General features: G+C 31.1%; 1 protein-coding gene across 4 annotated transcripts in view; it reads left to right on the forward strand.

Moving 5' to 3' along the window:
* Positions 1-12,385, forward strand: part of LOC125070069 (cGMP-dependent protein kinase, isozyme 2 forms cD4/T1/T3A/T3B) — a 148,950-nt gene extending 136,565 nt beyond the window's left edge. For all 4 annotated transcript variants that reach the window (XM_047679751.1, XM_047679752.1, XM_047679753.1 and 1 more), the window contains 7 exons: positions 3,094-3,188; positions 4,382-4,528; positions 6,930-7,249; positions 7,733-7,820; positions 9,106-9,290; positions 9,586-9,802; positions 10,287-12,385. In XM_047679751.1, the coding sequence (XP_047535707.1) occupies positions 3,094-3,188; positions 4,382-4,528; positions 6,930-7,249; positions 7,733-7,820; positions 9,106-9,290; positions 9,586-9,802; positions 10,287-10,452 (1,218 nt within the window). In that variant the 3' untranslated portion in view covers positions 10,453-12,385. The remainder of the gene's footprint in view (positions 1-3,093; positions 3,189-4,381; positions 4,529-6,929; positions 7,250-7,732; positions 7,821-9,105; positions 9,291-9,585; positions 9,803-10,286) is intronic.
* The last annotated feature ends 2,392 nt before the right edge of the window (positions 12,386-14,777 follow it).

Below are 14,777 nucleotides of genomic sequence, written 5' to 3' on the forward strand. Positions count from 1 at the left end.
TATCTAGATATAAGTTTGTTTATATTTATGTTTATATAGTACGTATTCAAATAGATAAAAGATGTTTTCGAAAAAAAAGTACTATCAATTTAAAAAAAAGTCAAAGCGATCTATCTTTAGTCTTAATAAAATGAAAAAACACTTAATTTGCGATCAATAAAGCATTAACAAGAATATTAAAACTAATAATTATTAATAAAGTATCATATTAAATGAGTCATATTAAAAAGTGAAATCGAAAACCGTAAAAATGCCTCGAGTCTTCGTAAATAACTCGCTTTAATACAAAATGTATCAAAACGAAAGTGACCGCAAATTATTTGTCCCAACGTTATTCAGTGTTGATCGAACTTTTTTGTTGTTTTGTATTTTACTTTTTAGTGATTGGTTATTGTTAAGTAACCGGTGCGGTAACCGTAAATTCTAGACGTTATCTCATCCACTTCCGTTGTTATATTTACTTATCATTCGTATTACAATAAAGATTTATCTAATGTTGATTTGTTATAAACCCTGATAAAAAGAATAATAATTTCAAGAAAACTATCATTTTATGTATACATTCCGGACTAGTTGTCGCCCGTGGCTTTGTTGTATTTTAGATTTTGGTAGACAGGTATTAGCTTAACAAAATGGCAGTCAAAGTCCTTCCTTGCAATTCAAACTTGCTTCATCCCAAATATAATCAAAGGTTAAGCAGTTTGGACAGATAGACATAGATAATTTTGCATTTATAATATTAGTATGGAATAGTAAAGATATGACACGTTCACGCCGTCTTAAATAGCCTGTAAAGCCTGTTTCCCACTGCTGGGCTAAAGACCTCCTCTCCCTTCGAGAAAAAGGTTTGGAGCATATTCCACCATGCTGCTCCAATGTGGGCTGGTGGAATACACATTTGGCAGAATTTCATTAAAATTAGACACTTGCAGGTTTCCTCACGATGTTTTCCTTCACCGCCGACTAGAGATGAATTATAAACACAAATTAAGCACATGAAAATTCAGTGGTGCTTGCCTGGGTTTGAACTCGAAATCATCGGTTAAGATGCACGCGTTTTAACCACTGGGCCATCTCGGCTCTACCGTATTAAAAGTTGTGTACAAATAAAATCGATGTACTACCACGGAGCAATTGATACTGTACAGAACTCAGCACAAAAAATATCGTCATAATCGTAAGGAATATGACGGATTGAGAATCTTCACCATTTTTAAAAAACTTTAAAACAACTTAAAATGACAATTCATAAAATTATTAATCGATACTAATCTTCAAAAGAATATTCTTCAAGAGAATTCTTCAAATGTACGAAACATTAATATCGACTAGTAAAAGCTTTAACCCTCGCTATCTTGATCGGCCTTGTAAGAAATTATTAATAATAATATACATATGTTTTGTTTAACATAATTAAGAATATTAATACACATTGTTTTGAGTACTTATCTTCTAACAAAGGACCTATTGTCATGTAACATAGAACAAACTCGTGCTCGCTTAAGTACACGATTCGATGTGGAGATACAATTAACTATCTTAACGAACCCCTTCGTATATGAGACAGGAACTGTTCACAATATATATTAATTTAATGTCACAGTCTTTTTTATCGTGCTTATTTGATGGTGCAAGTTCACTTCAGCGATTTAAACTACGCTGTCCATTATCAATAGTGACTAGCTATTTATGACTAACAAGAGATATATTATAATGCATATGTGAATGCACTAACACATATGACTAAACATTATATTATATACACAGATATAATGTATGTATATATGATTAAACTAAAGTAGAAAAAAGTAAATAAATAAACTAACTATGTGTGAAATACACTCGTTAAATTATTTTTTGAGTTGTCATGGTTCGTGACATATTCCCAGTAAAAGGAATGACATATACTTATTCCTACAATTTTTTTTTTTTTATGAATATATAATTGATAGGCAAACTTGCCACCGTTTGGGACGAATTATTCTATGTAGTTCCCAGTTCGCCATGCACACTGCTAATTCCATAATTATATCAACCTCATTTAGTGTCAATAAACATTGCTTTAATGTTTATTGAACCATGGGAGCTTATTGCTAAATACCTCTTGCCTGTAATACTCAGCCGTCACTCACACAGACCCACCCTCTATAGGTACCTACTATAACACAACATACGAATTATTGCCGTTTGAAAGCGCCCGTAATATGTACTTACACGTGGAAACAAAAGTGATCTCGTACGACCAGGTGGTCCATTCTTCCTTCCTAAAATGAATATTAAGAAATATATGCCGTATCCACTATAGGATCATTCAATATCAAAACTATATCAAAATATTTTTTAGATTTGCAATAATGTACAATTTATACGCATAGTATTAATTAAATTTCACCGGATAATCGTTGATTGAAACTAAAACGTGTGTTTTATTACTAATATATGTATATTAAAACTTAATGCATCATTAAAAAATATAAATAAAATTACGAGCGTTAAAAAAACCTGAAAGAGACGATAAATTTACTCTTATAATTAATATCGTGTTCTCTAGAAGAAATACATCGCGAGGAAACCTACTTTTCCGAGAAGAAATTCTGACAAACTCGTATGTACCAACATGATTCATTATATCCGACGTGTTGCGTGCTTACGACCATGAAATATCCGAATTCTTATTTTAGATATAATATCATATAATTGCAATTCGACTAGTTTTTACTTTTTTTTTGTTGAAATAGCAAAACCTTCATGGATTTCTGATTAGCGTAATAATAGGCTACACTATTTTGACCAAACAAGTTTTTTTTAAAATATCATAAAATATCGATTAGGTTTTCTAGAACCTCACGGCTACATTAAAATCGCGTTATGTTATGTTTTTATTTAAAACAACAGTTGTTTATTTGTTAATTGAAATTATTTAGGTATTGATAAATTACAGCTGCTAATTCCTTATCGTAACATTAAGTGTAATAATCGATTAAATCTTCAATTTACAATGAACTTAGAATTAAAATAGTATTTTATAAAATAATATATTATACATTATTTTATATTTCATAGTCATAGCTTAACCATTTTTTTTTATTTCAGGTTAAAGTAACGCAAAAGCAACCGAACAGCAATGATGAGAAATTTATCAGAACTCTCACGAAAGGCGATTTCTTCGGCGAGAAGGCGTTGCAAGGGTAAGCGTTTAAAAACATATTTACGTCTAAATACGCCGTGTTCATTGAATGCTCTTACTATTTGGAACCTTTGAAATGTTTTATACGTTATAAAGGCTACGATTATTTTTTAAATTTCATTTTATAAAATTTACCTCAAGCCTCTTTCGTAACTGTATTATATTTCCAAAAAAAATTAAAATGTGTTAATAAACATATATTTTTGTAATAATTACTTTTACCGAATCAGACAAAATCATGTAAAGTAAAATTGGCTTAGAAGCGAAGACACTAGGAAAGTGTTACTTTCGTAGATAATTTAAAATTCATAGCCGCTGTGGTTGCGGTTAGATACACTTGGATTTCTCTCATCTTTTGTTGCGAAATGCTTTTTACATTTAATCAGCTTCATATGAATGTACTTAGAAAGCAAAATAAGGTTTATGCTATTTTGGATCATTAAAATTTATGAAACTGCAAATGTTCAGTACATTAGAAAGTGTTATCATAAAGCTCACAAATTCAAATGGAATTATAAATAAGTCCATCATTTCACATAATACGACTTCTATTTTTGGCACGGTAATGAATTATTTGATATTTAAGATGAAACAAAAAACAACCCTTGTCATTCATTTTTCGTTAGTTATGAATGCTTGAAAGATTATCAAGAAGAGCTTCTTAAATTTTTAGTATTTACCCCTTTAATTAAAACGTATAATATGAGCCAGAAGTATGTAAACAATGTGATTTTTACAATGCTAGGCAGTCTGTATGCTGTTTCGTAAGAGCTGAATACTATCAAGAAGTTCTAATAGTTCTTAAAACATTTAATAATTGCCACAAATTATTTTAATAAACTATACTGAGATCCGACTTTCAACTAAATCTGCTTATGATTCATTCGGACTTACACCATTTCTTAAATCGTAATTATAATATGTACGTATGAATTAATGCATGAATTTATCGAGTATCTCCATAGAGTACAAAAATAAGCCTTATCAACCATAGAATATAATATATTTGCGGAGGCTGGTGCCTAAAAAAGGTAAATCCGATCATCACCAGGCCCTCAATTGTTATTATTTTTACAATCATACAATTGTTTGTATACTAAAATTTCTAAAATAATTTGTTTAAGCATATTAATCAAGTTTTCTCATAATATATTTGGTTTACCGCATTTTTTTAATTACCTGTTAATTTTTCAGAGACGATCTTCGAACGGCGAACATTGTCTGTGACTCGCCGGAAGGCACCACGTGTCTCGTTATCGACAGGGAGACCTTCAATCAGCTGATTTCTTCTCTCGACGAGATCCGAACCAAATATAAGGACGAGGGTGATGATAGACAGAGGTAAGGAACTCTTTGCTTATATTTGCTACAATAGTTCTCTTATACTATAACTTCTAGCATAATTTTCATTGCTATACTTGAATTGTATTTGAAATAGCATAATATTCGACCACTAATGACTTAAATACCAATTGTTCGATGACACAATGAGCAATTATTCGCGGAAGCGTTTAAAATTTTGAAATAAATCGTATGGTATTCATTTTTTTTCAATTCATAAACGTAATATTGTCGTAAATTTTTAACTTCCGTCTTTTATTTTACTTGTAAAGGCTTCTTATGTCAAGTTCACAAAAACACCACATCTAAAGCGTTTGTTACGGACAACAATAGATTTGAAATGCTATTGTGTTAGTATTTTATTTTGAAACTTCGATACCATTTTTGGCATCTCTTTGTCTTTTATGATCCATAATATTAATATAATTTGTTTAATTTCTGTTGATGCAAACTCGGAATTGTTTTACGGTAAGTGATTTTGTTTTATACAAAGCGCACTAACAATGTCTATTTTAAAGGTATTGCTGTATTCATACTGTATTATCGTTATATAATTCACTAGCTACGAGTCCCGGCTTCGCTCGGGTAGAATAAGGATATGTATAAAACGATTATATCATCATATATTTCTCTATTGCTAGGGATATTTTTTTTCCGAAAACTTCATCATCATATTCCAGCTAATTTACATAAAATCTTAATGAATTGAACACCTAAACCAACATCATAACTCCATTATTGGGTATCGTATAAAAAGTCTTTCGGCTGTTTTTGAGGTTATCGCGTACAGAAGCGGTGGGAAGACTTATTTTATAATGCAGTGATGATAAATAAAATAAAAAAAAACTAATATTAAGATATCTATAAAAGGATCCTCCAAAATATTAACATTTTTGACGCTTGCACATCTTGCTAAAATCATTGAAAGGGTTACTACTGGTACATAGATTTTCCTCAAATGATGAAGGAGCTGAATCCAGGAATAGTACGACGTCTAAACCAAAGAAGTATCTCGCTGTCTATTTGGGTTGTATTCCTATCATCAATGAACTAATTTTCATTCTCGGATATTTAATTTCGTGATAAACTTTGACACCGTTAAATGATTACAAGAACTAGATCTTATAAATATTTATATACGAAATTATACATACGAACTTTATAATAACAATATAACCTCAACCAGAAATTCATATATAATAATAACATTTAACAGTCTCTTGATACACTAGCAAAAGAAGGCGACCAATTCTAAGGTTCCAGGTTTGAATTCCAGTCCGGCCAATTGTAAAACTCCTCAATGTGATGGCATTATCAGATGTCTCAGAATTCTGCAGGATGCAATTTAGACTCAATGATTTTATTTACTACCCACGTGCTTCATAATAATATCACGCGTCGATACCACGTATATAGGTACAGTTTTACTTCCAATCTCTGCAATGAATATAAATTAAAGAAATTAGTATTGAACAGTGGAAGTGAATCTGAAGCGTTATTAACTTTCCTCTTTGGCATAGAAACTAACTTTTTTTTCTTTTATTATCAGCTACAATTACGGTCCCGCGGTTTTATCGCACCTATTGTCATCTCTGTAAAACACAATACTTTACACGATAAAGCGGCCACGGATAGTATAACAAGTGAAGTCGATTCGATAAAATTGACTAAATCGATAACTTGAAATTTAATGTTATTTGTTTAATTTATTGGTAGGTACAAGATACAAAACTAAAATTGCCACTGTTGGGTTACGGCCGGTTTACCTCTTAAGAAGATTCGTAACTGATTGCCCGAATTATATTCGAGATCGGTTTTCTAACGATATGTTCCTAATAAATCAATCAAGTGATTATATATAATTAGTAAAAAATAGGTATTTGAAAATTAAGGTGTGTGCGTCCGGGCTTGAAATCGCAGTCTTCGGTAAAGATTTCCATGTCTACTGATCTATCACAGCTCTACACTAAAAAAAAACAGATATCATTAAAAAAACATTACCACGCTACTCTATACACCGAGTGTCCGTGTACTAAGTCATTCCAGGGGCAAGGTATTCGTTTCTGTAATATAATCCTGCAGATACTTTTACATTTGCCACGAACTAATAAATCTTTTGTTGAAGAAAAGACCTTAATAATAAATAAAGCATATGAAATACAAGACGATATAAAATTATGAAGTTCGTATTCGTTGATTTTCATACAGGATGAATAATGTATAATTGTTTGTGTTAATTCACTTGAATATAATATGTTATTAATTAAAACAGAAATCACTAACTTCAATGCTGGTTCTACATGATACCGAACCTGTGACGACTATATATTTAATTAAATCATTTCATCCCATTTGAATAAAAATATTTTGTATTGATTCGATTATTTCTTATAAATTTCAGACTAAACGAAGAGTTCGCCAACTTGAGGTTGTCCGATCTTCGCATCATCGCCACGTTGGGTATTGGAGGATTTGGTCGAGTTGAACTTGTGCAAATACAAGGCGATTCCAGTCGATCCTTCGCCTTGAAGCAAATGAAGAAAGCCCAGATCGTTGAAACGAGACAGCAACAACACATCATGTCAGAGAAAGAGATAATGTCCGAAATGAACTGCGAATTTATCGTGAAGCTGTACAAAACGTTCAAAGATCGTAAATACTTGTATATGCTGATGGAGACTTGCCTGGGGGGAGAGTTGTGGACCATTTTAAGGGATAGAGGTAAGACTCTTTGATTATGTTTTATTAAAACACAAAGGTAAAATATACGCCATTTAATTTGCCACGAAATTAATGTATTAATAGAACCTCAATTCATTTCTCATTAAGATTTATAGACGGTAACTTCTTAAGTATTTGGAAGATAATATTAAGAGTAGGTATCTATTGAAGAAACATATTCATTGTATTTTGTACAAACCTTGACCATGTAATTTGAGCGATATAAGTCTCCTATAGTTTCAGATATATACATATGTGAAAATCTAAAGTATTATGGAAGGAATAGGCTAACATGATCTATTAATAGGACGAGTCGAATGATTATCTTTAAGCAAAAATAAAACGAACGAAACAATGAGTTACATTATCAGAAGAAATGCTTTTACAACTAAATCTAAAAACTCGGAATTGGTTTTGAGGTTTTACTAAGATATTCATATGCCTTAAGAACATATCTTTATATTACTGTTTTGTTAATTTCAGGTCAATTCGACGATTCCACCACGAGGTTCTACACGGCATGCGTCGTCGAGGCCTTCCACTATTTACATTCTAGAAACATAATTTATAGGTAAGTTTTTTTTTTTTTTATTAACAGTCTATACGAGATTATAGCCGCGTTATTAACGGTGTAGCATACTGACAACACGGAAGGATACTGAGATGTTATATATATATGTGTAAAGTCGTTAGTTACACCGGCTTACTTAGCTTATCAGGATCATTGTAAAAGTGTATTTCTAACTAAAGAAAATAACAAGAAATTGTTTATTTTTTATGATTTTCTTTCAATTTTTTTTCTTCATATATAACGTAACTTAAAAAGGAAAAACAACGAACAGCCTGAACATGTCCCACTATTGGGTTAAATCTTCTGTATTTCAGCAAACGGTGCTCAATGCTTAATTCAAACGCAATTTAATAATGATAATATATTCTACATACAACAGCGTATTAACAACTGTCACAATCATTGTAACAATATTTGATATGTAAATATTGTTCGTTAAATTAACGTAAATTGTCCACGTCATGCGGTACTGAATAAAACCTGATCAAACAGTAAAGATTGATATTGATACGTAATAAAGTTTAGTTACTATTTAAATAACAAAAGAGAAGCAAGCATATTTCCTATTAAAACACTATTGTGACAACAATAATAAGAACTGAGTTAATATCGTGCAAAGAATGGACCTAACTCAAATATGAATCTCTAAGATACGTAATTATACGTAATTAAATTTTATTTATTTTATTTTAGCTCATCACTATATTCATTTGCTTTGATTATTTACGTTTCCTATTATTCGTTCATCTCTTTTTAATCTATGTCAAAGTAGTTCTTATTAAAAGGAAGGTAGTTCTGATTACAAAATCAAAAAAACAGTAGCCAACAGTTGGGCACTAAGTATACGCACACTAGTACAGTACAGTCCAGTAGTACAGTAGTCATGACCTTTGTGATTATCTAGTAACAATGCTCTGGTAGTCAAATAAACGCTTTGCGATCACTGGTGATTTAAATGTAGATTTATGTAATGGCAACTAAAGTTTGTCGCCGCGTTATCCGCCATTTTGAATTTAGTAACGAATTGTACTAAATAAATTTCATCATTTCTGAAAACGAAAAATTAGTAAGGTTTAAATTAGTTTTTATTATATATCTTTTTTTGATTAAGAAGACATCTATTTATACTTATCGAATTAAGTTCAATTAATTATTTTTTCAATTTATTTATGTGAATGTAACATAGTGATATATAAATACTTTTATTTGGGTATATTGAATTATCAAGACCTGTATACTTATGTTTTTAATTTAATAATATAACATCACCTGTATTATTTTCTAGGGATCTCAAACCTGAGAACTTACTGCTTGACTCGAAAGGCTACGTGAAGCTAGTGGACTTTGGTTTTTCGAAGAAATTGCAAGCGAGCCGAAAGACTTGGACTTTCTGCGGGACGCCGGAGTACGTCGCGCCAGAGGTTATCATGAACAGGGGACACGACATCAGCGCTGACTATTGGTCTTTAGGTATATAACTATTTTCTTTTCTAACTCCTGTTATTCAATTTAAATTATTTATATTGAAGTCTTGTAAGTGAAGAGGACGGTGAAAAAAATTTAAAACAATATTAAATGCACGCATATTTCCGGGATAAAAAACCTGATTAAAATATAATCTATATTAATATATATAGATTAATTATTTCAAGAATATTATCCTAAAAGCGCGATGAACAAAATAATGTCCCGGATACATTTAATACGTTTTTAAAAGTGACCACTACTATGTGACAACCCTAAAATGATTGTTACCAAATTCAAGGTGTACTAATGTTCGAGCTACTGACCGGTTCCCCGCCGTTTACGGGAGCCGACCCTATGAAGACGTACAACAAGATCCTGAAGGGCATCGACGCGGTGGAGTTCCCGCGCTGCATCACGCGCAACGCGGCCAATCTTATTAAGAAACTGTGCCGCGACAACCCTGCGGAGCGGTTGGGCTACCAGCGGGGCGGGATCACTGAGATACAGAAACATAAGTGAGTGTGTTGTTTATTCATATAGTTCACATTTATTTTGCATAAAATTGTTTACAATATATCTTTTAATATTTAAATTACATATATATTAAAATATGTGTACAAAGGTTTTATTATTTTTTTTCTCTTTTGCTCATTTTTCGTTTTGATTATTTTTTCACTTTTGATGTTGTAACAAGCAATAGTAATTATTAGTTTAATTAGCATGTAGTGTTTGCTTTTAAATGATTTTACATAATCTATGAAGGTATATATGTACCTTTATGTAAGAATGACAAATGTAAAAATCGCTAGTAAACCTAATAAATAAATAAATAAATAAATATAAATACATAGTTTATTTTAAGTCATTAATATTTAGATTTTCGAAATGCTTAAGAATATAATTTTGATAATTTATACTTTTCCTGGAAGCAAAAAAAAAATCATAAATAAGATCACTAGAAACATTTACTTTTTGCTAAACTAAAGTTCTACATTGCAGATGGTTCGATGGCTTCAATTGGGAAGGCTTAGCACAGCGTACACTGGATCCTCCCATCACACCCGTCGTCAAATCAGCCATCGACACCCATAACTTCGACCAGTACCCACCTGACGCAGATGAGCCCCCACCTGATGACCTATCAGGATGGGACTCCACTTTCTAAACACAATGTGTTGCGAAACGAGGCCTCGCTTGAGACAAATGGATGATGTCGGAAGTAACCGACAGTAATCTCCATAACAATATGTAGATACGAACGTATAAGTGCCTTATACAATGACATCGAATGATCTGGTTGTTACCAACATTTTAAATAATTAATGGTTTGTGATTATATTGTGAGAATATAATATGGCTATACATTGTCTTTTGTCCATAAAGATAGTTCTAATTACAAAGTTAATGACGATTAATGCAATTTACTGCTCTATTTAAAATAAATTTAAGAATACAAAATGATATATTTTATGAAGATTATAGTACAGCTATCCGTCACGAGATGGCATGTAAACATAATTGACGTAATAACTTTTCAAGTGTCAAAAATTATTTATCGCCTTAGTAGAACCTGTATTTTAGATAGTATTTTTAAGTAAGGTCTTTGTTTTAACACTATATGAATATATCCATTGTCTCACAGCTGGGTTGAAAGGTTCAGATGTTTCTTTACCTAATGTTATCGAATATTGCATTCAGCTTAGAATCAAATAGGAATTATCTCATTTAGTTTTAATGAATGCTGTTGATAAATGTTTGCCATTATTTTAATTACAGCGCTTGCCAAGGGTAACCGATATTTTATAATAATGCCGCAAATATTACAAAACATAATTTTTTACAAAAAAAATAAACTTTATTTCTCAAAACATCTTGTATATAACATTTACATATGAAATTTAAACATAAAATAGATTTATTAAAGCAAGCAAAACAAACATTAACCCTTATCTGCCCGTGAAGTCGGTTTCTTCCCACTGAAAAAAAAAACCGCTCCAGAACTGAAAAATGCTAAGTACTATTTACAGTTCTAATTTATGTCCAATATTATGTAAAATTGTTAAAAGATAGTGCCAAAAGTCTCGGGCATGTATGGGTTAGCAACAGGGTTTCAGGAATACCAAAATATCGTTACCAGAATCCTATGTTTTACTTGAATTTATATAATATATTTACTTAAATTGACAACTGCATGTATTAATTTCATAGTTACAAATATTTAGTGATAATTTTTTCTTAGAAAATTATTACCGTTTATGTAACGCTTGACATTTTGGAAAGTAGCCGAATATTTAATGGAATTGTCCGATAGTCAATGATTTTTTATAGTATAGTTCATTCGGTGAGAATGGAAAAATTATTTACAATAATTATTTGTTTAAATATATATTATTGTTAGTGTATTGTGTGACAAAGCTATCATTAAGGTCGCAAAGTAATTAATAAATTGTTGTACTAAATATTGTTATAAATTTGGTCGTCTTAGCGCTCAAAAGCGACATGATTTTTAAATTATTTAAGATACTTGTATTTTTTTATTTCAAAATTAGATTGACTAACCGCAGGAATCATTCAATAGGTACTTACTGAAAACTCAAGTTCATTCATTCAAATTACCACAGATTATAATAACTATTGCTTGTGTTTTTCAAATGTCATGAATTTAATTTTTTTATTAAATTATTTTTAATAACAATATAAATTACTTAAAATTTATTTATCAGCATTATAAATCGTATCTATAGTAATTAGTTTAATTTTGAATTGTCAGCTGATGGTAGCTATCTTCCATACATGACGTATCTTAAATAATAAGAATAACTTGGCTAATCCCTCATAATATGAAGTCAATTAATATAAGTCTTCCCATAATAAAGATGCGAATGGTTTATTGTAAATATTACTATAGGATTAATTCATTTGAAATTTATATTAAATATAAAAAATCCTTATATGTAGATTTAGCTATAGATAAAAAAATCTAGCTATCATAAGGACATTTATTTTTGTAATCATAAACTAAATAGGATTAATGATTATTGTAATTATTTAAAATTTTATGGATTTTGAAAAATGTATAATACATTATTTCGATTGGATATCTTTTGTTTCATTTCTATAAGTCTATACTAATATTATAAATGCGAAAGTATCTATCTATCTATCTTTCTGTTACGCTTTAAAAATCCGAACCTCTGAAGTAAATTTAATGAAATTTGTTATGTAAGTGAAACGAAAGGCGATAACAATTACTATGCTATATATTGTTTTATTATTTATCTTTTATAATTTTACAACTCTATTATATTTTTCTCTACCCGTTGCTATCGCGACATCCCTCTTTTTCTTTTTTGTTTCTTCGGTTGCCATCGGCAACAGTCTCTCTTGCATAAACTAGCGAATGACGTTCCGAAAAGAATGGTTTGGGAATTCAATTCCTCTAAATGGATGATCGGATCTGACGTCAGTAATAATCACAGACGGGCTTAGCGGACAGTGTCGTGGCATAGCTTTGGCTTGGTTCGGCTGGGCTCGGTTCTACTCGGCTCAGCTTAGAATATAGCGCGACATTACATAAGATTAGGAAAGGAAAGGAATTATTAGGAAATTCCCCAAGGAAGTCCCTTATATTTTTACATTTAGTAACATTTCTTTCAATAGGCTATTTTTTATACCTAAAAAAGGCGCTACCGCGATATCACAACTCGAAAACCTATTTCCCGATTCTAACATTATGTCTTTAATATCTGACTAAATAAAATAATATAATAAAAAAAACGACTTCGAATTAGTAGAATAATAAACCTACAAACAAAAATAAGATGAAAATAAATAAATTTCTCTTATTTTTTAATTGTTGGTATATCATTTCAATTTGATTAATAATAGTACGATTACGGCGTCTGGTAGGCCTAATTTTTTAAGTATGTATTTACGGATGGTCTTTAAAAAATACAAAGTTCGAGATTATACGACTAAGAACAAGCATTAATTTTTTACTTCAACTATAGTCAAAGTCAAAAATCTTTATTCAATATAGAAGTGTTTGCACTTGCTTATTGATTGTCAAAAATCTACCACCGGTTCGGAATTTAGCACCTCGGACCTGAGAAGAACCGGCGAAAGAAACTCAGCGGGATATATATATATTTTTTAACCATTTTCCATGTACAATGATAATTATATTTTAGTTATTTGAAACAGCCTGGATTTTCATTCCCAAGGTGTGCAGTCAACTAAAAAGTCATTAGTGTTGTAATATCCTTTAGCATACAAACGCTCTTTAATGATTCTTTTGAATAATTTTGAACGTTTTCTGGGATCCTGTTGTAAAAACGTATACAGTGCCCAGTGGCGTAGCTATCGTAGGGCCAGGTGGTGCAGTGCACCAGGGCCCCGGAGCTCAGGGGGCCCTCTAACCTAAGCTTTGAATAGATATGACATATGGATTTATCCTACTAATGTTCGTCTCAATGTATCCTTTATCCTATTTTTATTCCTATCTATAATTTTGAAGCGCAATATTAGTTAAAGAGGGGGTGAGGGCCCGTTTCTTTTTCTATGCACCGGGGCCCTTGTCTACCTCGCTACGCCACTGACAGTGCCGCAAAAAAGAGTTACTAACCCTGTGTAATCGGGTACTTGGAGTAACAAGTTTATTATTTTTATGACGATGCTAATAAAAAAAATGTTAATATAATTCGTAACTTTATTTTCTATGAATAAGGATCAAAAGTGATATAGCCTATAGGTTGGCAGTTTGGACACAACTTTTTTTACGCCTAAAATCGATGTTGTCGGTCAAAGGGTTAAAATTAGAAATGAAACTTCAATTAATACCGAGCCAAAAATAAAAAAAAGAGCTTCTGTTCCTTAGTTACCAGTATGGAGTATGTTATGTATTTAAAAATAATAATTAAAATAAAATTGGTACAGAAAATACAATTGCATTTATGAAACGTGCAAGTTTACATGCTCCGCAGTTAACTTTACACATTATGGCAGATTTTGTGGGAACACTAAGCATAGGACTTTGAGGTCGAGGGTGCTGTCTCCATTAGTACAGTTGCAAATACGCGGGCATATTTATACAATATATTAGCAATGTGGATATGGAATACGTTAAAGGTATTATTGACGTTAATACTTAGGTATTTTTGACGCGGTTCAATTTGTCATATTTTAACCAAGTTCCTTTCTAATTATTAGGATGAACAACGGGTAATGTAACTCCTAACACAAGCTACAAAGGTCGGAATAACAGACATTTAGGTTAGAATTTAGTTACATTTCAAACATCCTTTAAATGTGTGGTATAAGTCACAGAATAAAAAAAATAAGCGAATCACGGTATACTAAGATTACTTCTACTATTTAAGATTACTATTACTATTAGACTAGATTCGAAAATTATCTTTAGTCTTGCTATATCTACGGTTTACACCAAATTTTTTTTAATATAATGTGCTAACTACTAAAAAATGTAGTTAA

This window comes from Vanessa atalanta, chromosome 16 (genome assembly GCF_905147765.1).
Source record: "Vanessa atalanta chromosome 16, ilVanAtal1.2, whole genome shotgun sequence".
NCBI classification, from domain to species: domain Eukaryota; kingdom Metazoa; phylum Arthropoda; class Insecta; order Lepidoptera; family Nymphalidae; genus Vanessa; species Vanessa atalanta.